At 61.2% G+C, this 24854-nt stretch overlaps 2 protein-coding genes across 7 annotated transcripts; both read right to left on the bottom strand.

The window, feature by feature from the left end:
- Positions 1 to 597: 597 nt before the first annotated feature.
- LOC142012290 (N-acetyltransferase 8B-like) lies at positions 598 to 8298 on the bottom strand. Of its 2 annotated transcripts, none has more exons than XM_074992164.1 (2): positions 8294 to 8298; positions 598 to 5745 (listed from the first exon to the last, which is right to left on the bottom strand). In XM_074992164.1, the coding sequence occupies exon 2, from the start codon at positions 5723 to 5725 to the stop codon at positions 5054 to 5056; it is 672 nt and encodes a 223-aa protein (XP_074848265.1). In that variant the 5' UTR covers positions 5726 to 5745; positions 8294 to 8298; the 3' UTR covers positions 598 to 5053. The 2 variants fall into 2 exon arrangements, with proteins under 2 accessions (XP_074848265.1, XP_074848267.1); XM_074992166.1 differs by lacking the exon at positions 8294 to 8298 and adding an exon at positions 7858 to 7877.
- A 5382-nt stretch (positions 8299 to 13680) lies between these two features.
- On the bottom strand, positions 13681 to 24094 carry LOC142012291 (putative N-acetyltransferase camello). Of its 5 annotated transcripts, none has more exons than XM_074992167.1 (2): positions 24056 to 24094; positions 13681 to 15020 (listed from the first exon to the last, which is right to left on the bottom strand). In XM_074992167.1, the coding sequence occupies exon 2, from the start codon at positions 15012 to 15014 to the stop codon at positions 14349 to 14351; it is 666 nt and encodes a 221-aa protein (XP_074848268.1). In that variant the 5' UTR covers positions 15015 to 15020; positions 24056 to 24094; the 3' UTR covers positions 13681 to 14348. The 5 variants fall into 5 exon arrangements, with proteins under 5 accessions (XP_074848268.1, XP_074848272.1, XP_074848269.1 ...); XM_074992171.1 differs by lacking the exon at positions 24056 to 24094 and adding an exon at positions 18384 to 22411; XM_074992168.1 differs by lacking the exon at positions 24056 to 24094 and adding an exon at positions 16929 to 18362.
- Between the last annotated feature and the right edge of the window lie 760 nt (positions 24095 to 24854).

Genomic DNA, 24854 nt, shown 5'->3' with positions numbered 1-24854 from the left:
AAGAGACATCACAGAAACCTGGTGGAATGAGGACAATCAGTGGGACAAAATCACACCAGGATGGGAAGTACAGCGGAAGGAGAGACTAGGTTGTGTGGGTGAGGGGGTGGCCCTGTCTGTGAAAAATAACGTAAAAGCAAATCAAGTAAAAATCTTAAATGAGTCAAAATGCTCCCCGGAATCACTGCGGACGGTCATTCTGTGCTCGAGGACGAGTACGGCACCAGGGCTATATTATCGACTACCTGCCCAGGACAGCGAGAGCGATGCAGAAATGCTCAGGGCGAGGCGAGAGGCTGGCGAACTAAAACACTCAGTAGTACTAGGGGATTTCAGTTATCCCCATATTGACTGGAAGCCTCTCACCTCAGGACGAGATGCAGCGACAACAGTTCTTGATGTGTTCAGTGACTGCTTCCTGGAGCAGCTGGTACAGGAACCCACCAGGGGAGAGGCCGTTCTCGCTGGAGCGCCGAGTGGAGCACAGGAGCTGGTGCAGGAGGTTACCCGGACAGGACCAGGTGGGAATAGTGACTACGATCTAACAACATTTAACATGCCCTGGTGGGAAGAGCACCTCCAGCAGCCCAACACGCTGGCGTTTAATTTCAAAAAGGGGAATTGAGGAATTGAGGAGGTGAGTTAACAAATTAAGAGGTACAGGGACTAGCGTAAAATCCCTGCAAGCTGATGGACGCTGTTGAAGGCCACCATAATAGAGCCCCAACTGAAATGTACACCCCAAATTACAATAAACACAGTAAGAGACCTGAAAAGAGTCGCGGTGGCTTAACGACTGTAGAAAAGCAGCAGCAAGTGATAAAAAGGCATCTTTAAAAAAGCGGAAGTTCAAGCCTAGTGAGGTAAATAGGAAAGAGCATAAACGCTGCCAGCTGAAGTGCACAAGTGTAATAAGAAAAACAAAGATTTTGAGGCCCAGCTAGCCACACACTCAACAAGTAACAGCAAAATGTTTTTAAAGTACATTAGAAGCAGGAATTCTGCTTGAAAAAACAGTGGGGCCCCTAAATGCTGGAAATACAAAAGGAAAAAAATCAAAGACCATAATGCCATTGCACTGGGCTCTAACCCCACAGCTCATCCCTGGCCCCACCGCCCTGGGCTCTCAGCCCCCCACAACTCATCCGCTGCCTCCACAGCCCTGGGCTCCCACCCTCATAGCTTGCCCCCAAACTCTGACCCACAGCCGCTACCAGCCCAGCTTTGCTAAGGCCGGGCCCCTGAGTTATGGGTTGGACAAGGGCTGGGCTATCTCTGCCCAGACTCATCCGTGTGCCCCCAAACTTCCGCCCAGAGCAGCCCCCCTCCCCACCCTGCACTGGCCCCCTGGTACCTGGGTGACTAGGAGGGGCGCAATGGGCTGGGGTTACGAAGGCAGCAGCTGGCCCCACGGGGGCACTAAGAGGTGCCTGGGGAGGTTGGACCCCTGCAGCCCAGTGGTGTGGCCGGCCCAGCAGGCACCCCACCCACCCCACCAGCGCTGGGCAATGGTGCCCTCGTGTTGGAGCAGCCCAGTGCTGAGCGCCTGCAGCTGGTGCCTGCTGTTCCTTTCCTTATCCTCCCCCCGGGCCACAGCGCGCTCCAGCCCCTTCGGCTAGTGCCACGGGGGGGCGTTGGGCTATTTGAACCCAGCTGCCCTTTGACTGGCCTGGTGTAGCCCTGTGCGGGGTGGGCAGACTGGCAGGGCCTGTATCCTGCCCCCCTCCCAAGAGCTGGGGCTGGCCCAGTTGCTCCAAGAGTGCCAGCTGGGGCCCATCACCCAGGTGTCTGGGCACCAACCACCTTTAACGGCGCTGTTCTCGCACTCAGCTGGGCTGGGGCGGGGGGGTGGAGTGGCGTGGGTGGCCTGAGGTGCAGCTAGGTTAAGTGACTGCCCCAGGGCCCCAGGCAGGCTGTGGCGGAGCAGGGAATAGCAGCAGTGCTACACTAAAGCCCCAACCACTTCATCACCCATCTGTGGGGTGTGGCTAAAACTCAGACCCCCACCCCCTCAGCCCGCAGCAGCCCTGCTCCCCGGCTGGCCTGGGAATGGCTGCGCATGTGGCCTGGATCCTGGCCAGGCTGCCCTGGGAATGGCTGGTGTGTGGCCCGGCTCCTGGGCAGGCTGCCCCGGGAATGGCTGGTGTGTGGCCCGGCTCCTGGGCAGGCTGCCCTGAGAATGGCTGGTGTGTGGCCCGGCTCCTGGGCAGGCTGCCCTGGGAATGGCTGGTGTGTGGCCCGGCTCCTGGGCAGGCTGCCCCGGGAATGGCTGGGCATGTGGCCTGGCTGCTCAGGGTTCCCCCACTCCTTGGTGGCCCCACCCAGCCACGGACCCTGTCATCGGCACCGCGGAGGCCCTGGCTTGGAGCACCCCTGCGCTGTGGGGGGGGGGGCACTGGCATAGGAGCCCATTGGGGTCCTGCTGCACTGGGTGACCCGCAAGCCCAGCTCATCTGATGCCCCCCAACTCCCCCAGCCGGTGGGCCTGAGTCGCTGCAGCCACGTGGCTTCGTGGCACCGGCTCGGCTCGGCTCAGGCCGCTCCGCTCCGCTCCGCTCCGAGGGGCTGGGCGCTGCCGGGGGCTTGGTGCTGCTCACACCAGCCCAGCCAGCCCGTGTGCTGCAGCGAGGCGGAGTGTGCCCGTGCTGGCCTGTTGCGGGGCCTGCCGCTCATGAGCCCCCCCCCCACACGGCTGGCGGCTGGCGAAACCTGCACGCACAGGCCAGCCGGGCACCCGGGCACCCCATGCACCAGCCCTGCTGCCAGCAAAGGGCCGCTTGCTCTGGACAGGGGCTGGCAGAAGGGGCAGGGGCAGAGCTGGGCAACGGGGCCTGGCAGTCTCCCCGGCTGGGCCCCCACTGCTCGGGCTGGGGCTGGGGCGTGCAGCTGGCTCCTTCCTGCTCTGGTGTGGGGAAGGCACCAAATGGGCTCTCTGAGGGGACTCGGCGCTGCACTCACCCTGTCGCAGCACCACGGCCAGTGGGAGGGACAGGCTCCCCGAGCAATGGGAACAGCTTGCCCGCACAGTGGGTGCCAGCCTGGGGACCCCTCAGCCTCTGCCTGCTGGGGTCTGGGACACTTGGATGCAGGGGCCAGAGGGGTCTGGGCTGACAGGCAGGAGATGGGGACCTGGTGTGACGACGTGGGGTGTGGGCGAGTTTTAGCTCCCGCGTTAGGTTGCATGTCCTGTACTAATGGGTGGTGGGTGCCTCGGTTTCTCTAGGCACAGCAATGCGTAGTGGTCAGATGACATCTCAGCTACTCAATGGCCCTCCCCGCCCTTTGTAACCTATTGTAATATGGGAGGTTCTTCCCGGTGCAGCAGAGAGCCCAAACCAGGGCAACTGCTTAAACCAGGGCCATGGGCTGCCCAGGCTGGGGGCTCCATTGGCAGGCACCAGACCCAGCCCACCGAGCACGTCTGTCGCTCCCCTGGCCAGCAGGAAGCCGCACCAGCAACTCCCTCCGACCCCCAGCGCCCTGCGGCTGCAGCCCAGACCCTCTGCACAGCGAGAGGTGATGAAACCGAGCGCACCAACTCCAAACAGGGTCGCCCAGTCCCCAGGGACCAGCCACAGCCCAGGGCAATGTGTGCCTCAGATCTTACCCCAAGCAGGGCGCTGGGCCCGGCCTTTCGCCTCTCACAGCTGCAGGGTTAGTGACACAAAGAAGGAAAGAACAGGGCGCGTAGGAATTGTTAAAGCCATCGCAGTAGGGGCACTAAGCCCACAGCTTAAGGAACACAGTTGCCACACCCCAGTCACACAGGGCTCGGTGCCAGCTGCAGCAGGCGGAACAAGCTGCTATCTTCAAGGGCTCGGGCGGGCGGCCTTTGTCCGGCCGGGTCGGCCATCCTTCCGGGCTCGCTGCTGAGCAACGCTCCACAAAGCCTGAGGAACTGCAGGGCCCCCGTGGGGGGAACTCCATTGCTCGCCTGCGTGGAAGCACAGCCGAGACGGAGCCGGTCACTGGTCCACGCCCCTCCGGTCAGCGACACGTTCCCAGCCGAACTCCCCAGCGTGTACTGGAATCTGTAAGGCCCTTTCGCTGCCCAGTCCAGCATCAGCGGCCTCGGGACCTTTCACAGTGGGTGCACGCGGCCGCTGCCGGGTGTGCCTCCCAGAGACTGACCTCGCAGCCAGAAGCCCAGAGCCACCACGCACAGCTCCAGACACACAAACGAGACGGCACCTGAGCAGCACAAACAGGCCCAGCGACTCACCAGTGTCCCGTGGACGCCTCCCTTGGCCCACCTGGCACCAGACTCGGTGCAAACCGAGGACAGGGGCTGCCGCAACGGGTCACATGTTCGTTCGAAAATTCAGCAGGCAACCAGGCGCCCCAGTTCCACTTCTTCCCCCCAAAAGAGGATGACCCCGGGGGGGGGTCGGCCATGCTCCTCGCTGTCATCTGGGTCAGGGGGCGGCCCAGCTCCCTGCTGCTGGCTGGGGGGCACAGCCCTGCTCCCTGCTGCCAGCCGGGGGGCACAGCCCTGCTCCTCGCTGCCGGCCGGGGGGCACAGCCCTGCTCCTCGCTGCCGGCCGGGGGGCACAGCCCTGCTCCTCGCTGCCGGCCGGGGGAGTTGCACTGATGGCTGCTGGGGTCTGCGCTGACAAGGCTGTTCTGCACTGGGTCCCTGGCGCCTGATCGCCCTCCTGTTCTCCCTTCTGGGTGAGCCACCTCTGCCTGGGGCTGGGCCTGGGGACCCCACGCTCTTTGCCAGCAGTCAGTCGAGGGGGTGAAATTTCGAATGCCCCTTCCTGGAGGGCTCCGTGCCAGGGTCGCTGGGTCCTTGAGGGGTTCCTGGAGGAAGCAGGGCTGAGGTGCTCCTGGGGTGCAGGATGCGGGGGCTGTGGGTAGGACGAGCCCCTGGCAGGGCGGAATGATCCCCGTCGTGCCCACTCTCTGCATGTCTCAGTGAAAGGGGCCGAGCGGTGGAAAGTACGAGCTATGCGGCCACGGGCAGGGCATGCCCGAATGCCGGCGGAGTGCCTGGCTGCAGGGCAGGGCGGGGGGGAGGTGTAGGGAGCTCCAGCCCCCCAGGGACCGGCCATCAGCGCCCCCCCGGGATCTCGTATTGGTAGTGAATGATGTAGAACCCCAGGAGCTTGGCCAGGCGGGAGGGGAAGGCCTTGCTGACCCTGCGGAAGCCCTCGCTCTCGTACAGCCGCTGGGCTGACACCTGCACCACGGAGGTGCTCAGCACCACGGCGCCGTAGCCACGCTCCTGGGCGAAGCGCACGACTGTCCGGCAGAGCATCCTGGCCACGCCCTGGCCCCGGTGCTCCCTCCCCACCGACATGCGTCTCAGCTCCAGCGCCCACCCCTGTTCCGAGGGGTCCTCCGGCACCATGACCCCCACCATGCCCAGCACGGCCCCGGCGGCCTCCGCCACCCACATGCAGGTGTCGGCGGCCCCCAGGTAGGTTCTCCGGATGTCCAGCATGTCCTGGCGCAGGGACTCGTGCACGTAATCGAGCCAGAGCGCCCGCATGTAGAACCAGACCCCGGTGAGCAGCAGCAGCAGGGTCCCCAGGGCGGCCAGCAGGGAGCCGGTGCCCAGCAGGACGGCCAGGAAGAGGCCCAGGCAGAGCAGCCACAGCGAGGCAGAGCGCAGCATGTGCCAGTAAGCGGCCGGCACGTGCTCCATCATCCCGCGGGTGAAGAGGGCGCACACCGCCTCATAGTCGCTGTCCTCGTACCGCCGGACGCAGCAGGGGGCCATGGCAACCGCGGCCCCAGCACCTAGGACAGAGGGTGCGTCAAGGGTGCTGCCCCGCCTACGCGCCCGCCCGCCTGCTTCCCCCGGCGGGCCCAGGCCCAGCCCCAGCCCCAGCCCCGTCACCTTCTCACCTCTCCCCACCCACCTCCGGCCGGGGGAGGAGGGTCCCATGGAAGCTGGGGCCGTCGGCCCACAGACAGCGCCGGGGCAAGGCTCCGCCCCTCGGGCACCTGGGCTGCGGGCCCTGTGTCCACCGGGAACCCGGGTCCCCTCCCGCCAAGGCCCACGGCTCAGCCCCACAGCTGTCCTTCCCTTGCACCACCCCGGCCACCCACATGCCAGCAGGGGCCACGGCTCATCTCACTAGGCCTGTAAAGCCAAGCCCTGGCCCTCGCTGCCAGCCAAGGGGGGTCGGCCCTGCTACTCGCTGCCAGCTGGGGAGGTCGGCCCTGCCCCTCACTGCCAGCCGGGGGAGGAGGGGTCGGCCCTGCCCCTCGCTGCCAGCTGATTTGCCAGCTCTCCCCAGAGTCCAGCCCGCACGTTAGCAGAGAAGGCCTAGGGTGAGCCGGTGGCAGAAGCTGAAGCTCGAGGGAGTCAGGCCGGGGAGAGGCGTGAGAACAGTGTCTCTGGCACCGTGCCGGGTGCTGGGCCCTTGGCCCGCTCGGAGCAGCCCTGCCCGGGGAGAGGAGCCTTGGGAAGGAACCCCGGGGACAAGCTGGGTCCCGCCCCACCTGGGCCAGGGGCTCAGGACAAAGAGGGGCTGGGGCGGGAGGGGGCTCTGCTGGGCGGGCGCGGACCCTTTCAACGCCAGCCCTAGGCGGCGACAGGCTGGCCATGGCTCCCAGCAGCCCCATCCCCAGACTGTAGGGCCAAGCTCCGGCGTGGGCGGTGAAGACACTTGTCCCACCCCACCCCCCGATCTCCAGGCACAGCAGCTGTGGCTGCAGCGGCCCCGTGGGCACCCCATTCCCTGGGCAGCGCCACCTCCCCAGCGGGGGCACACAGCCAGGAAGCCGGCCGCACCTCGTGGGAGCGTTGGGAGCGTCCCTGGAGCCCGGGGAGCACAGAAGATGCTTGCTGCACCCTGGGGGAGGAGAGCTGCTCTCTAGCCGGGCTAGGCACACAGCACAATCCCCACAGCTGGGGCCAACCCACGGGAAGCTCTGCAGCCTCACCGGCCCCCCCGCTGCTGTCCCCGCTCAGTGCAGGGCGGGGGCCACAGCTGTGGGACGGGATGGGAGGGGGCCGGCCCACGGGCCCAGCAAGAGGAACGACGGGCTGGGAGCCCTAGTGCTGGGGCCTCGAACCAGACACAACAGGGCCCGTCCTGTCTGGCACTGCCAGCTGCACAGCCAGGGCCTCCGTGCCCCGGGCCTGGCCCACAGGGATTTGTTTCAGGCATGACTGGCTGCAATGCCCCCTGCACGCGCCTGGGCCCAAATCCGCTGCCTGGGCTGAGGGTCGTACCACCCGCCAGGAGCCGCGCAGCTTCTTCCCCTCTGCCCCCTGCCCGAACCTCCCCCGAGCAACAGCCCCCCTGGGCTAAGGTGCTCATGGGGGGCCTGGGGAGGAGGGAGCCCTGGCGCTTGCTGCAGATTTCCACTGGCCCCCAACCCCTGCTGACTCCAGTCGGCACCGGGCTGCTGGGGGATGGTGGGGCTGCAGCCCCCTAGGCCCATTCGGGGGACAACGACCCCCAGGGGGAAGCTCCAGGAGCAGCAGATGCCCACCCACATGGAGCCCCCCCTGCCCCCCCCCCGACGCAGCCTCTCACCTGTGTGAGTGACGCTGGGGACTTCCCCCGACCCTGTGGGTTGAGTGTGCAGAGAATGGCTGGGCAAAGGGTGGGCGCCTGCTCCCGGCCGGCCAGCACCACGGCACCCCCCTTCCCCGGCCACCACTACAGCACCCCTTCCCCGGCCAGCACCACGGCACCCCTGGCCAGCACCACGGCACACCCCTTCCCCGGCCAGCACCACGGCACCCCCAGCCAGCACCAGAGCACACCCCCTCCCCGGCCGGCCAGCACCCCAGCGCCCCCGGCCAGCACCCCAGCCCCCCGCCATACAGGACTACCACGGCTCGATCCTCGCTTCGTTACAGTCACAGCACAACCCACCCCGCTCTGCGCCCACCTGGCAGCAACACAGACAACGGCCGGGCCGCGCCTGCCGGACACCCGCGTCGGCGAGTGGGTCCGAGCCCCGAGGCCCAGAGCAGCCCGTGGAAGAAACGTCCTGCCGACGGCGAGGGCCTGGGCAGCGCCCAGCGTGGGGCGCGCAGCGCAGGGGCAGGCCAGGAGTCCGCGCCAGACCCGCTCCGCCCGGGCAGAGGAGGGGAGGCGCCCAACCAGCGCGCCTTGGGCTCCTGCCGGGGCCGGGGCCGGGGCCGGGGCCGGGCCGGGCCGGAGGAATCTCGCGTCACTCCAGGCCCCCAGGCTCACCCGGACAAGCCCTCGAGAGGCCCCAGCTCGACAGCAGCACGCGCTGGGACGGGGCGCCCGCTCCACCATGCGCCTTCGCCCCCGGGGCCGGGTCTGAAGGCCGCCCTACCCCCGCCGGACCGGCTCACCGGGGTGCGTGGCCGAGAGGCGAACCTGCCCGGAGGGGCTGAGCGCAGCCTGGCTGCAAGACAAGCACTGGGAGGCCGCCTCCCGTCTGAGAGGCAGCAGCGGCCAGCGGGCCAGGCCAGGCCCCTCCCTCCCCCTCCTGCTGCCTTCTCTGCAGGGCGGAGGCTGCACAATGGGAGCCCCGGTGCTGCAGCCCCACGCCCCCAGAACCATGCCCGTGGCAGGGGGAGCCGAGCCCTTTGCCTGGAGCAAGCTGGAGCCGCAGGCCTCCCTGCTCCCACACGCGGGGCGCTGGTGCAGAGAGATGCGCACTCACTTGATGCAAAGAGCAAGGAACTGGCCCCCCGTTCCAGACCCATGGGCAGTGGGCGAAGCTGTGGCTCGGGGGCGGGGGACAAGCTCTCCAGCCGATGGCCCCGCTCAGGCTCCACTGTCTTCCTCTCTCTGCTCATCCATACTCAGGCCACACTTGGCCACCACTTCTTCCCAAAGGAAACGGCGCTTGTTCTCCCTGCACGCCAGGGCGGGAAGCCTGGACCTGCCCAAGGTGTCACGTCAAGCCTGTGCCAGAGCGTTTCCACGCGTCAGAGGGGCAGCCAAACCCATAGGGGCACCCTAGAGGCTAACAGAGTTTTTGGCGTATGAGCTTTCAAAGACCCTCTTGGTTGTTCTAGTTCCACGTGAATGCCCTGGCAATACCTTACAGCAGCTGTGGGGCGCGGCCCCGTACCAGCCCTTGGAAAAAAATACCAGGCCTTAGAAAAGAGCCCAAATATCACTATGTGCTATTACTGCTGTGTGCAAATAATAGAGAGAGACAATTTGGTCATTCCTCTTTTTTTTTAACTAGGTGTTGGTATTTTTGGGCTGCTAAAAAGGTACTGAAAAAATCTGGGTCCCACCGCTGTAAAGTTTGGGAAATGCTGCCTTACACTGCCAGGTCCCCACCCAGGATCTGGAGACCGCGTGGCTATGAACGCTTGCTGGGAGAGGGCAGCCGGGCTCTGAGTGGTGGTGTTAGCGCTGATCTGAAGGGCTGGCAGGCAGATCTCTGGAGCGCCTGCGCCTGGCGTGGTTATACTGGGGGCTGGGGCGCTTCTCTCTTTTGCACTTATCTCTGTAACTTTCAGGCACTGCCTGGGAGTGCCGCCCTGCCAGTGATGGATGGGGGAGAGCTGTGTGCTGCCAGGCGAGTGAGCGTGACTGGAGGCTGGGAGGGCCTGGGTGAGGAGCCAGGAGGTGATGAGTCATCACAGCAATCAGGGAGACCTGCTGCTCTAAGCAAATGCAGGACCCCAAGAGGTGTGGGTGTGCTCTTCTGCGACCAAGGCAGAGGAAGGTCCCTGCCTGCGTGCCAGGAGCAGGCCAGTTCCAATAAATGGAGAGAGCACCCAGCAGAAGGGCTCTTCCTGATCAGCTCCAGCTGCAGACACTCTGGGTCAGGTCTCCCACACCTTGGCTCTCTCTCCTCCCTCTGCAACCCTTTGCCCACCTAAGTGTGAGTGCCAAAGGGCAGGAATGAATGTGTGTGTGAAACAGCTGGAGCCCTTCGGTTAACCCTGGAGTGGAATTTAAGAAAACCGAGTAAGCGTAACTCTGGAGGTGCCTGGGGTAAGGTCAGGTACCATGTAGTGGTAGAGAGTGCAGGCATTGAGCCCATTACCTAAAACATTTGGAAATAAAAGAATTTTAGGCCCAAGTTCTTTGCTATACCCTGCAGTTTTCAGAGATTTGTTTGCACACACTGTGGTACGATAAGTCAGCTGTCCCACTGAGGCCAACGCAGAATATTACAGAAGCCATGATGCAGCTTGTCTCTGTTTTACTTTTTCTTCGGTATTTCTAAGCTGCTTTTATATTTTAAACATTCACGTAGCCCTTCATAAAGTAATTATTCCAGGTTACTGTATAAGTAACTCACTGAAACACAGATAAGCATTTAAATTAAGCAGAGTGATTTTGTGATTTTCATAAAATAATAAATAATAAAAGGAAATTTTTCTTCACACAGCGCACAGTCAACCTGTGGAACTCCTTGCCCGAGGAGGCTGTGAAGGCTAGGACTCTATTAGGGTTTAAAAAAGAGCTTGATAAATTTTTGCAGGTTAGGTCCATAAATGGCTATTAGCCAGGGATAAAGTATGGTGCCCTAGCCTTCAGAACAAGGGCAGGAGATGGATGGCAGGAGATAAATCACTTGATCATTGTCTTCTGTTCTCCTTCTCTGGGGCACCTGGCATTGGCCACCGTCGGCAGATGGGATGCTGGGCTTGATGGACCTTTGGTCTGACCCAGTATGGCCATTCTTATGTTCTTATGTTATGTTCATAGGATAGGTTTACAAAATTTCACTATATTGTTTATGTTAAAAATACGTTCCAGAAGATTTTCGGTCTTGGTGAGGCCCTGATGGTGGTGGAGCACTTTCTTAAAACTAGTGTATCAAACAGTCAGAAATAAAAAAGGGAAACTCATTTGCCCGGCTCTGTGAAAGAAAAGGAATGCCATCCCTTTAGGGCTCTCTTCAACATGGGAAAGAAGAGAGGATAGGGAGGAAGAGAACAGGACCACTTTGGAAGCAAGTTTTTGTTCTACAGCATGAGCTTTCGTGAGCACAGACTCACTTCTTCAGATGCATCAGAGTCTGTGCTCACGAAAGCTCATGCTCAAAACTTTTCTGTTAGTCTATAAGGTGCCACCGGACCCTTCGTTGCTGTTACAGATCCAGACTAACACGGCTTCCCCTCCGATTTTTGTACTACAGTGATTAAAATGTGTACTTTAGATAAGGGGGGTCCTTTTGAAGACTTTATTAGAAGCCTACAGCTGTAAATGCTTGTGTCTTCAGCCGTAAAGCTGAATACTCTGACTGCGCAGTTTACTAGAGACAAGTATCAGAGGGGCAGCCTTGTTAGTCTGTATGTACAAACCAACAAGAAGTCCTGGGGCACCTTATGGACTAACAGACATCCACAATATCTTGTTAGTTCATAAGGTGCCCCAGGACTTCTTGCTGTTTTTACTGGAGATATGATTTTATAATCTTCAGCAACAAACTGATGACGTATCTAAAGCAAATTTCAAGCTAAGGCCCGGTAGATATAGACTCATAGAACCCTAGGCTGGAAGGGACCTCAGGAGGTCATTGAGTGTGGCCCCCAGGACATGGTAATGCAGAACTGTTCTCTGTAAATTCAGGGCTGGCCTGTTACATAGTTCTGCTACCACTCAGTGGCTCTTCCCCAGGCTCATTGTTGTGCTCTCGGGCCTGGGAGGCTTTTCACCTTTAAGATAGAAGAGTTGCCAGTCTGCAGCACCCTGCGGTGGGAGCCTGCAGGAAGGGTCTGACTAGGGCTGGGAAGAGGAGTGAGGTCCAAGCGGTAAGACCTGGGCGGGGGGGGCACTGTCTCCCCTTGCCGCTTACGCCCACCGTTCATGGGCTCTGTGCAGGGGGCTGACAAATCCCTGGCAATGGCAGAGAAGATACAGGCTGTGCCAGGGCAGTCTGGGGGCCAGGCCACAGCCCTCTTGCCTCTGCGCCGAGCCGAGGCGAGGCCCCAGTCCAGGCCAGCCACCGCAGCGTTACTCAGCCACCCTCATGCTCCCCTGGCGAGGCTGCACTGTCCCCGTGCCCCATTCCACCTCCCGTACGCACTGCCAGCTTATGAGAACGGAGCCCAGTCCCCCAGCCCTTGGCTGCCAGCCGCATGGTCACCCCCTCAGTCGACACCAAAGTAAAGAAAGGCGGCACTTACGTGTCAGCACGAGGCATAGGATCTGTAAACTTGTCGCTGCTAACCACCCTCAGGGCCAGCCCGCAACAGCTAACGACCGTCACTGCTAACCACCCTCAGGGCCAGCCCACAACAGCTAACGACCGTCACGGCCAGCCGGTGCCAGCGCCAGGCATGCTGTGTGTTGAAAAATCAGGCCAAAGTCCTGGTGCGGTGACACGCCCCCTCTGCATGCCTGTGTGGGGTGTAGAGAGCCTGGCCCTCCCCAGGGGCTAGAGCAGCAGGCTCAGGGGCAGCGGGGCAGGCTCCCCCTCTCCCGGGGAAGCGCCAGAGCCTGGGAACACACAGGGCGACTGCAGGCTCGGGCCAGGCTGCATTGGCACAGGCTTGGCCACGGCCCCACAGGCAGGTGGCTGAACACTGCTCACCCGGCTCTGAGCCCAGGGCCCTAGTCACTGCTCCCGCCTCCCTCTGCCAGCTGCTGTCCGCAGCACAGGGTCCTGCCGGGCTCCTCGAACCCCTCCCGTCCATGGTGGGATACGTTTTGCTCCATGCTCCAGCTGTAGAACACAGGCTGCCGGCCGGGGCGCTGTGCCCTTCGGATGGGTGGCGCCCGACTCTCTCGCAGCCGGCTGGATTGCCCAGCAGGTGAAAAGCAACGCTGCAGCAGGGGGTGGCCCCCCTCGACCTTCCCGGCTCAGGGAAGAGCGCACGGCCGGCAACCCCCCACCCCCACAGCACATGCAAGACCTGCGGCCGAGGGCCAAGCCAGGCCGTGCCATGAGAACACTGCACCAGCTTCTGCCCCCGCCGGCTCGTCACACCAGCCCCCGCTCTGCCGCAAAGGCCAAGGGCCGCAGGAGGATGCTAAAGGACAGCCCCAGCAGGGCCCGGGCCAGAGAGCAGGGAAGGAGCAGGGTAGCCCCCAGGGAGAGATGAGGGAAATCCCAGTGCAGGGCCCCTGGGGTGGGGGCCTGGCGCCCCAGCAGGGAGCTGGCAGGGCTGGTGCATTGAGCGGGCGCAGAGCTGCAGCGATGGGTTGGGTGAAAGATGCGCTGGCTCTGGGGCTGCCTGCAGGAGGGAAACGAGGCCCCTGGACGCAGGGCCGGAGCCAGGAAGAGGGGGTGGGCTGGGGGCGTCCCTTTGCTCAGCTTCTGTCTGAGCAGCAGCTGTGCTCACACACGCTGTTTGCTTCAAGCCCTGCCTGATGCTCTTCAGCAGGACAGAGCCCAGCCCCCACGGCTCCGGCTCCAGCTCCGGCTCCGGCTCCGGCCCCGGCCCCGGCCCCGGCCCCAGGGCAGGGCACCGGGAGCCCTGCAGCAGCTGTGGGTGCGGGGTGTCTATCCCAGCAGCTAACGATCGAGAGCAGCACTCTGGCTTCTCGCCAAGGGGGCCACAGCCGACGCATGCCAGGCCAGACCCCGGGTGGAGCGGTGGCAGTTTCAGTGGCTAACCGCCACGGCAAGGAAGGTCACTTCCCCCGTGGCCCGAACTGGGCTCTTTGCACCAGTTCCGTCCCAGCAGAGGGACGCGCTGCTCCCCGACAGCTGCTGCGGCGAGTTGCACCTCTTGCAGGACACAGCCACTCCCTGGGCCCCGGCCTGCTTCGCCCCAGGACGAGAGAGGCGACAGCCCCAGAACGCAATGTGGCAATTTCTTTATTCTCCAAGTGCCTGTGCCCAGCCAGGCAGTGCTGGACTGGCGGCCTCGTGCTCAGCTGGAGGGGCTCAGGCCTGCGGGACCAATGACACAGACGTGGGGCCAGATTTCAAGGGGGGCAGTGGTGGGGAGACAGGCTTTGCTCACAAAGAGGTGCCTGCACGCAGGAGGGGACTGGTTGCCCGGCTCCCGTCACCACCACCCCCCGCTCCCACCGTTAGTTCCAGGCGTGCTGGGGCCACCCCACAATTCCCACTTGCCGGAAGAGCCCCTGAACGAGCAGGCCCCATGAGGGAATGGCCCTGCACCCACCTGGGGCCTGGCTTTGAACAGGGATTTACCAGCACTCCCACCCCTCGCCGTCCAGCCCCGTGGCAAGGGAGGATGCTCCCCGCCAAGGCCACGGCTCTCCGCACGTGCTCCACCTGCGGGCCGGTCTGAGTTTCACACCTCCAGCGCTTGGCCAGCACTGGCCACGCACCTGCCCAGCTCAGGCGCGTGATGCCACGGGGCCAGGAGGCCGGGTCCTGGCAATTCCCTCAAGGTGGGGGCCTGCTGAGAGCCCCAGGCGGCTCGCCCTGCTCTGCAGGCGCCAGTAGTCTGAGGCACGGTGCTTGGTAGGGGCCCGGCTGGCTCCATCCTGCCTGGTGCTCCAGAACCCGCCTCAGCGCCTGCGGGGAATGCCGTACCGGTACTTGGAGACCGTGACGTTGGCCAGCCTCCCATAGACGGTGGGCAGCACCTCGGCACGGTACTTCTCAAAGCCCAGCCGCTCATATATTAGCCGGGCCTCATCCTGCACCATCAGGGTGTTCAGCACCACAGAGCTGCAGCCCTGCTGCTGGGCGAAGCTGAGCACCACCTGGCACAGCGCCTTGGCGATGCCCAGCCCCCGGTAGTCCTTCCGCACCGACAGCCGCTTCAGCATCAGCTCGCCCTCCTGGTCGTCCGAGGGCCGGGCAGCCACCGTGCCCACCACACACTCCTCCGCTTCCGCCACCCAGAAGCGGGAGCCTGCACGGCTCATGTAGGTCGCCCTGATGTCCAGCAGGTCCCCCTGTAGGCAGCGCTTGATGTAGGTGGCCCAGGCGCAGCCGAGCAGCTGCTGGCCCGTGGCGAGGAGCAGCGTCACAGCCAGGACGGGCAGCAGCAGGGACTTGGAGCTGGTCAGCAGGAGGCAGAAGGTGCAGGAGAGCACCAGGATCACCCAGGGCTGCTTCAGCACGTGCACGCACAAGGCCGGGACGTACTCGCTCATCCCCGTGGCGAACATCTCGCGCACTGCCTCGTAGTCCTCGTCCCGGTACTCACGGATGCGATAGTCCACCATGGCGGCCTGCAGAGAGGGGCGGGGGGCTCAGCTCAGGGGCAGCAGAGCCATCACAGCAGCTCCCCCCGTTCCCCTGGCCTCGGGCAAGCCACCCCCGCCCAGCTGCCCCGCCAGGAGACAGGCTCGCATGCTCGACTCTCCCCCCAGGGGCGGCCAGCACCAGCCCACCAGCATCCCCCTGGTAGCTCCTGCAGCCCCGTCGGAGGTCGGGGTAAGCGCTGTGTTGGGAGAGAGCTCCGGAGCATTGGCCAGCTAAACAGACCTGGTGCCAAGGGGACCACAGCCCCAGGGAGGGGGAGTCGCACTGGGGCAGGAACCCCCCTCCATACCCAGCGCTGCCTATATCCAGGCTCCCCTCACTCCCTAGCAGCGCAGCGCAGCGCCTGAGGGTCCTGCAGCTTCAGAGGCAGGGCCAGGCTGGGGTGAGAGACCGCGGCAGTAACAGCAGAGACAGGGCTGTGGGGTGCCTGGGGGCCTAAGGGCTCGCTCAGCTCCACCCCCACTGCCTGCTACCCTGGTCCATGCTCCCGCGCCCTAGACCAAGGCCTGCCCCTTGGTTTTGCTCAAGGTCCAACTCCAGAGAACCCCTTTCCCTGGGGCAAGCGTCCCGCTGCAGTCCCCGTTCCAGGCCGTGGCACGTAGCCATGGCCACCGCAGGCTGCTGCCGGGCACAAAAAGAAAGGCACCCCCAGCCCGGGGGGCGGGGTATCACCAGGAGCAGCTACATCCAGCCGGGCCGGTCCCTGAAGCCCTGCACGGGCACCCGGTCAATTCCCAGTGACATCACCACCACCGGCCAGCACTCGCCTGCTGCCCCCGCAGGAAGGGAAGGGAAGCAGGAGGAAATGCAGGGAGGCTACAGTGGAGCGGGGAATAAATGAGGGAGGGGAGCAAGACCAGACACCAGCACCTCCGCTGCAAGGATGCAAGTAGGTCTCCCAGCTCACAGACCAACGCCGGGTCAGGCTCCGAGGTGCTCCAGGCCTGTCGCGCGTGCAGCTACAGCCGAGCACGACTGCGCTTGATCAAGAGCTGGCGGACAACTTAAAACCAGTCACCAGCTCGGAAACTGAGCTGTGTGCGCTTTCTGGGAAGCCAGGGCCGGCCTGGAGCTGCTTAAAGGGGAACTCGCGCATAACCTCCTCTCCCTCGGCAGTCACTCGACACCGAGCAGGACGTCTCCGTGTTGCCCTACGATTTGCGAGTCCATCAGTGGCCGAGCAGCCCGACCCTGGAGCCACAGCTCTTACCACAGAAGGGGCAGGTGGTGGTGGCCGTTGGAGAGCGTGGGGCAGTTTTTGCCACTCTGTTGTTCTTCCTCTCCGCCTCACCTCGCCGGCATTGCGGAGGGACCCCTCCGACTGTGGCACCCCTTGGCAATGAGCTTTTGAGGGCAAGGTCCATGTGCCTCTTTGAGGCAACCACACGTAGCAACTCTGGCTAGTAATGGATCTTTTCCTGGAACCTTTGTACTATTATATCTTTGTACTACCCTGTATCTTTTTACCAGGCCCCAGACTTTCACATTACTCAGCCGATTTGTTATTTCGTACTGCTGTGTACCATTGTATTAGCCTTTACACTGGTGAACTTAGATTCGTGAGACACTTTGTACCGAACTCCATATTGTACCTAGACTCCATTGTGAGAGCTCTGATCTTTTGTACTAGCCTGTAAACCTTGAGCCATCTCTGGGTGAGGATGCGGGTGTGAGAGATGCACCTGGCAGTGTCAATGTGGAGGTGCAGAGAGTTACCCTCGGGAGCTGCCTGTCTGGACAACAGAGACGTGGTGGCTGAAGAAGGATGAGAACTGGACTGTGCAGCAGTGACCCACCCGGAGAGGCAGATGAAGTCCCATCTGCAGGTGATGAGTCACACAGAAACCTGGGCCATGGGAAAGGATCAAACCCACCTGCCACTGACTGGTGACTCCTGGTGCCTCGGGCAGTGGGACAGAACCAGGACTGTGGACTAAAAGCTATAGAAGACGTGTGCCCCACTCCAGGACTCGGCTCCTCTTCTTGTCTTCTCAACCCTGGAGCATTGATCCGGACCAGCAGAACCCGGCTCCACGCCCACCTTCAGCCACGTGGCCAGTGGCTTAGGGCGAGCAGCTCTGGGTAGCTATAAGCAACCACAAGACATGTGTGTGTGTGCGCATGCGCGTGCGCGCGCGCACCTCTGAGTTAATTAATGGTAGTCCATCGATCGGATGATGACAAATCTGTGCAGATCGTCTGCTACTGGTCTCATGGTGTGCCCTCTGGTGACTGTATAAGCCAAATTCTAGAGGTGCACATTTTGCCACAGCTGGTGCATGGGACGTTTGCAATCTGTCGGTTGTGCATTGCTGATGCTCTGTGACATCGTTCACGTGCCTCTTGTAGCTGCCGGCAGCGGTCTTCCTCAAAGGCAATGCAGGTATTTCTGACTGTTGCACGCCACTGTGTTCTGTCACTGGTGGTGTCCTCAAGGTCCCTAGGTTTGATACTGCTGTACTGCAGATTGGCTTTGATGGTATCCTTGTAGCGTCTCCGTGGACGACCCACACGCCGGATGCCCTGGGAGAGTTCACCATACAGAAGCTGGCGAGGGATTCTGTTGGCATCCATGCGGCTGACATGACCGGTCCAACGTAGTTCTGACTTCATAATCATCATTTCGATGCTTGTCATCTGGGCTGTCTCGAGGACCTCAAGATTGGGCACTCTGTCTTGCCAGCAGATCTTCATGATGTTATGAAGGCAGCGCATGTGGAGTGCTTCAAGCTGCTTGATGTGACGCCTATATAGTGTCCATGTTTCGCACAAGTACAAAAGAGATGAGAGAACAACAGCTCTGTACACAAGCAGTTTTGTTGACATCTGGATGTTGTGGTGGTTTAGAACTTTGACATGCAGACAGCCAAGTGCCTGGCTCGCTTTGGATATTTGCGCGTTGATCTCAATCTAGTGATCCATCACTGGATATGACACTACCCAGGTATTTAAAGTTCTCCACTACACTAAGCTGAGTACCGTCAATGGAGATACTTGGGACAGGAGCATTTGATCCAGGTGCAGGTTGATGGAGAACTTCTGTCTTTCCAAGGCTGACAGTTAGTCCGAAAAGTTGTGAGGCTTCAGCAAACTTGTTGACAATGTGCTGAAGATTGTTTTCAGTGTGAGCCATAAGGGCACAGTCGTCGGCAAAGAGTGCCTCAGAAAGGAGTTTCTGCAGTGTCTTAGTCTTTGCATTCAGGCAACGGAGGTCAAAAAGTGAACCATCATCCTGGTATTTCAAGTACATACCTCGGCCCAGATCTTTCATTGCACGGTTAAGGACGCATGCAAAGAACAGGTTAAATAAGACAGGACCGAGAACACACCCTTGTCTCACGCCGCTGGTGATGCTGAAGGGGGCTGATGTGGTTCCATCAGACAGTACTTCGCCTGTCACGTCGTCATGGAAAAGGCGTATAATCTGGACAAACTTTCTTGGGCAGCCAAGTCGTATTAGAATGGTCCAAAGGGCTTCGCTGTTGACGGTATCAAATGCCTTTGTCAGATCTATGAAGACAGCATACAGGTGCATGTGCTGCTCAACGCACTTCTCTTGTATTTGTCTGACAGCAAACACCATAACGGCTGTGCTCCGGCCAGGTCGAAAACTGCATTGACTTTCAGGTAGATTTGCCTCGGAAACACTGGCTATTAGGCTGTTCAAGAAGATGCGGGCGATGATCTTCCTTCCAACGGAGAGGAGGGATGTGCCTCTGTAGTTTCCACATTCTGCTTTGCTGCCTTTATTCTTGAAAAGGGAGACAATAATAGCATCGCGGAGGTCCTGTGGTATGTTTTCATCCTGCCAGATGCTGATGATCATGCTATGGAACGCTGCTAGTGCTGCTGGGCTTGCCGCTTTATATCTCTCTGCCGGTATCCCATCTTCTCCAGGAACTTTTCCTGAACTCGTCCGGCTAACAGCTTTCTTAATCTCATCTATAGTGGGCGGAAAGTCAAGATCTGTCAGGACAGGTTGTTGTGGAATTTCATTGAGGACGCTGTTATTCAGAGTCAATAGTCTGTTAAGGAGGTTGCTAAAGCGTTCTCGCCGTCTTTCGCTTATGCCCTCTTTGTCTTTGACCAGCGTGTGTTGTCTGATGAGAGCAATGGGGTAGTCCTTGGTTTAGAAGGTCCATAGTCTTAATAGCACTAAAGAACATCTTTGAGTTGTGGGTCTCAGCATAGTACTCAATTTCTTTGGCTTTGCTCGCCCACCAGCTGTCTTGTATCTGACAGAGGTCTTTCTGTGTTTTGCTCTGAAGGTGCTTGAAATGGTCCCGTTTGGAGGCTGAGGAGGGGTCATTCTGCCATTCAATAAAGGCTTTTCTCTTTACTTCCAGTGCTGAACATATTTCTTCTTGGTTCTCAGCAAACCAATCCTGATGTACTCTTTTCTTTGGTCCAAGCGATGTTACTGCTGTGTCAGTCACTATCTGCTTGAACTGATCCCACTTTTCGGTTACAGTACCGACCAGTTGACCGTGGGATGTTAATTTGTCATGGAGACTCTTCTGAAAATTGTTGAAACATTGGGCACCCTTCAGTTTGGCTACGTTAAAAACAGGTAGCACATGCTTAAGGCATTTGTGCCGAGAGGGGGCGATGTAAAGTTGAAGAGACATCCTGACTAATCTATGATCTGTCCAGCACTCTATGGATATTGTATGTCTATAATATGACGGTGCTGTATTCTCAGTAAACACTGCGTTCTTGCCTTATCCCTCTGAAAAGATCCCATGCTTCTTATTAGCATAACTGTGGGTTAGACCCACTTGTATCTTAGCAGCATTGTCTAGACCATGACCCCCCAAATCTCTTGACCTAAGAAATAAAATTGCACATCTTTAAGGTGCTCCAGGACTGCTTGGTTTTTGGTGAAGCTGCAGACTCACACAGCTCCCCCTCTGAGACTATTTGCTTTGCTGCGATTGTAAAACAACGAAAACAGCCCAGAAATGTTTTCATGTCACGGAAAACGGGAGTATGCAGTAGACACCCATCAGGCATAAGCCTTTCCCTGCTGTTCGTAATACAGACTTTCCACAAAATAAACCAAATAAGAAAGTTGAAAAAACCCAACTTGCACTTTTTTCTTTTCATTTAAAAAAACTCACAGATATTTCGGAGCGTGAGCTCTCATGGGCAAAGACCCACTTTGTCAGATCTTGGTCTTTGCCCACGAAAGCTGATGCTCCAAAATATCTGCTAGTCTATCAGGTGCCACAGGACTGCGTGTTGTTTTTGTCCAAATTCTCTTCTACCAGTTCAACCGTTTTCCTTTTCACTGTCCTGTTCCATTCGCCAGTTCTGCTTTAGTTCCCTTTATGACACTATTTACCCCCTGCTGAGGCCACATCCAGGACCAAGATCCAAATAACCTGAGGTCATGCGCATCAAATCTGCTCTGCTTCTTTCTCCCTTTGGCTGTGGGCACAGGCCTGTCAGAAGGGTGCGCATCACAGCCCTGCTGCCTTTCACGTCAAGGGACGGACGCGCACGGGCTTCACCGGGCGGGGCAGATTTCCAGCAACCAGTCACTGAAAACGCATTCAGTTTGTTCCCCTCAAGCTGGGAAAGGCAGCGGCTTGGAGCGCCAGCTCCTCACCAGCCAGAGAGGGACAAGACAATGGCCCTGGGTCCCAAGGGGGACAGGGATCTCAGCAGGGGTTGGGGCACAAGCCAGCCAGCAGAGGGAATGGGAGGAGACAGAAGTACCAGAGAAAAGCAGCTGCCTCATCTGAGTCAGGGCCAGCCTGAGACTTTCCCCACTGCAGGACCCAGCTGTCTGCCCAACCGCCCCTCCCCAAGCCCGGGGGAGCCCCACCCTGCTGGCAGGACCCAGCTCACCCTTTGCTCTCTGGGTTGGCCTAGTGCTGAGAGTGCACCTGGTGCAATGAGGTTCACATGAGCATCTCCCACTTGGTGAAAGGCGCAAACCAGCAGAGACGTGTTCCAGGGCAGCTGGGTCACCTTGGGAGAGCACAGCCAGGCCCCAGAACCAGGGCGGGGTCACGGGAGGAGAACCAGGCCAACGGCTCCGTGCCTCCCATCACAGCCCCATCAAACCCGGTCTGGCCGGCTGCAACGCCAGACCCACCGCAGGGGCCCAAGCCCGGCTCAGCCTGCCTCCTGACAAGGCTTTGCAAGCACCACAGGGAAGGTTGTGAAAACCACCACAGTGAGAAAGCCCCTACTCCCGGGGCTCGCCTGAGCTCAGCCCAGGGGGGGAGTGGTGGAAAGGCTGAGCACACGGCCTGGCCAGGCCCAGCCCCCACTGACAGTGGTTTGGCCCCCAGCTAAGTGAGGGGGCTGGATGCTGAAACTTGGCACATTCTGGAGCACGGCCACAACTCAGGCTGGGTAACAAAGTGGGGGCATTTTATCAGGCAGGAGATATCCAGAGTGTCAAGCAAGCACCTGTCTTCCCCGGCACCTGATACTGCATTTACACACCTCAGCCGAGCTTCTAGGTCTACCTGGGTCAGTCAGCAGCTCTTTCCTGGCCCCATTACAAAAAGCTGCGAAATGGACGCCCCATCAGGGCAGCATTAAGGACGTGGCTGCAATCACAAGGGAAGGGTCCTACCGCAGTTAGGCCCCTATCAGGTTGGGGGCCCACAAACCAACAGGGGGTTCCAGTGACCTCACTCAGACGTCCCAACAAAGGGTCTGCAATGCTGACCCCAGTGCCAGCTCAGCACCTCAGGCCGGCACCTACTTCCTGGGCCTGGCCTGGCACGCCGGCAGGCACCACTGCTGGGGGTGAGTTTAGCCCCGGTTACCACCCCTGGGCAAGCGTGAGGCGTGGCTGCTGCGGTGCCGAGGGTGGGACTCAGGGAGCACAGAAAGTGCCCCTCTGGGCCTGGCACTGCCTTCTGCACAGAGCACAGTAGCACTCCCGCCACGTGCTGCCCTTGGGGCTGTTGGCAGGGTCACCTCTGCACCGAGAGGTACCACGCAAGTCCAACGGGGGTTACGGCTGCCAGCAACACAGCACAGACGCCGCAGCCTGCTGTAGCTGTCCAGCCGCAGGACAAGGTGTTACCGGAGCCAGCAGCACTCCAGGATTGGGACCCTGGCAGGGCAGAGCTGTGTGGAAGGCAGCTGGGGCACAGCTCACTGCCAATGCGCTGGCCCATGTGGGCAAAAGTGGGCAGCGCAGGCCGAGCTCCAGGGTGATTCTGTCCCAGGACAAAGGGGATTGCAGGAGGGGAGGTGGGGAGAACAGGTGTTTGCCTCCCGCATCTGGGCTGGGAACCTTGAGTCCTGGTGTCAGAGCACACAGCTCCCAGACCAGCCCTCCTCTGCCACATGCACCCCCAAACACTGCCACCATGCACCCGCCCCTGTGCACCCCCAAACACTGCCACCACACACCTGCCCCGTGCACCCCCAAACACTGCCCCACACCCCCCAAACACTGCCACCATGCACCCGCCCCTGTGCACTCCCAAACACTGCCCCAAACACTGCCCCGTGCACCCCCAAACACTGCCACCACACACCCCCAAACACTGCCACCACACACCTGCCCCGTGCACCCCCAAACACTGCCCCACACCCCCCAAACACTGCCACCATGCACCCGCCCCTGTGCACCCCCAAACACTGCCACCACACACCTGCCCCGTGCACCCCCAAACACTGCCCCACACACACCCCCAAACACTGCCACCACGCACCCGCCCCTGTGCACCCCCAAACACTGCCACCACACACCTGCCCCGTGCACCCCCAAACACTGCCCCACACCCCCCCAAACACTGCCACCACGCACCCGCCCCTGTGCACCCCCAAACACTGCCACCACACACCTGCCCCGTGCACCCCCAAACACTGCCCCACACACCTGCCCCGTGCACCGCCAAACACTGCCCCACACACCCCCAAACACTGGCACCGTGCACCCGCCCTTGTGCACCCCAAACACTGCCCCACACACCCCCACCATGCACCCACCCCTGTGTACCCCCAAACAGTCTCCATGCACCTGTTCCTGTGCACCCCAAACACTGCCACCACGCACCCACCCCCCTGTACCCCCAAACACTGCCACCATGCACCCTCAAACACTGCCCTGTGCACCCCGAAACACTGCCACCACGCACCCACCCCTCTGTACCCCCAAACACTGCCCTGTGCACCCCAAACACTGCCCCCACGCACCCACCCCCCTGTACCCCCAAACACTGCCACCATGCACCCCCAAACACTGCCCTGTGCACCCCCAAACACTGCCACCACGCACCCACCCCTCTGTACCCCCAAACACTGCCCCGCGCACCCCCAAACACTGCCCCGCGCACCCCCAAACACTGCCCTGTGCACCCCGAAACACTGCCACCATGCACCCGCCCCTGTGCACCCCCAAACACTGCCACCACACACCTGCCCCGTGCACCCCCAAACACTGCCCCACACCCCCCCAAACACTGCCACCACGCACCCGCCCCTGTGCACCCCCAAACACTGCCACCACACACCTGCCCCGTGCACCCCCAAACACTGCCCCACACACCTGCCCCGTGCACCGCCAAACACTGCCCCACACACCCCCAAACACTGGCACCGTGCACCCGCCCTTGTGCACCCCAAACACTGCCCCACACACCCCCACCATGCACCCACCCCTGTGTACCCCCAAACAGTCTCCATGCACCTGTTCCTGTGCACCCCAAACACTGCCACCACGCACCCACCCCCCTGTACCCCCAAACACTGCCACCATGCACCCTCAAACACTGCCCTGTGCACCCCGAAACACTGCCACCACGCACCCACCCCTCTGTACCCCCAAACACTGCCCCGCGCACCCCCAAACACTGCCCTGTGCACCCCCAAACACTGCCCCCACGCACCCACCCCCTGTACCCCCAAACACTGCCCCGCACACCCCGAAACACTGCCCCGCACACCCGCCCCGTGCGCCCCACGCACCCGCCCTTGTGCGCCCCCAAACACCGCCCCGCGCCCCCGTCCACAGCCCCCCACTCACTGTCAAGCCAAAGTCCCCTCCCTCGTCAGCGCCACTGCAGGAAATAACCCAGCGCACCACGTGATACCCCGAACACACCCACAAGCCCACAGCAGCCAATGAGCGGTCAGCGTGTGCCACGGGGGGGGTCCGGGGCGGGGCTTGCGTGTAGGTGGAGCTTAAGCCGTCAGAGCAGCCACCAGGGGCTGGGCCTAACGTCACAACGGTCACGTGCAGAAAGGGGTGGGGCATAATCCCAGGGCTAGCCCCGCCCACAGCGGGGAAGGGAGGGGGGCGCTGACCAAGCACGTCAGTCACTCCCTAGAGGCGGAACTGAGAGCCAAGGGGGCGGGACATGGGAACGGATCCGCACACAGCCCCACAGCGCCCCCTGGGGCTTCTGCACCCTGCCCCACAGCACCCACGTGCACCCCTCCAGGGCTCCGCCCCCAGCGCCCACGTGCACCCCTCCAGGGCTCTGCACCCAGCCCCACAGCATCCCCAGGGCTTTGCACCCAGCCCCACAGCACCCACGTGCACCCCTCCAGGGCTCCGCACCCAGCCCCACAGCACCTACATGCACCCCTCCAGGGCACCGCACCCAGCCCCACAGCACCCACGTGCACCCCTCCAGGGCACCGCACCCAGCCCCACAGCACCTCCGTGCACCTCTCCAGGGCTCCGCACCCAGCCGCACAGCACCCCCAGGGCTCCGCACCCAGCCCCACAGCACCCACATGCACCCCTCCAGGGCTCCACACCCAGCCCCACAGCGCCCCCAGGGCTCCGCATCCAGCCCCACAGCACCCACGTGCACCCC

The sequence above is a fragment of the Carettochelys insculpta genome, chromosome 4, assembly GCF_033958435.1.
Source record: "Carettochelys insculpta isolate YL-2023 chromosome 4, ASM3395843v1, whole genome shotgun sequence".
NCBI lineage: Eukaryota > Metazoa > Chordata > Testudines > Carettochelyidae > Carettochelys > Carettochelys insculpta.
The sequence above is the reverse complement of the archived record's forward strand: the minus strand, read 5'-3'. Positions and strand labels throughout refer to the sequence as shown.

Excerpts from the sequence above, each read along its gene's own strand:
- LOC142012290 (XM_074992164.1), bottom strand. The coding sequence starts at position 5,725 with ATGGCCCCCTGCTGCGTCCGGCGGTACGAGGACAGCGACTATGAGGCG.
- LOC142012291 (XM_074992167.1), bottom strand. The coding sequence starts at position 15,014 with ATGGTGGACTATCGCATCCGTGAGTACCGGGACGAGGACTACGAGGCA.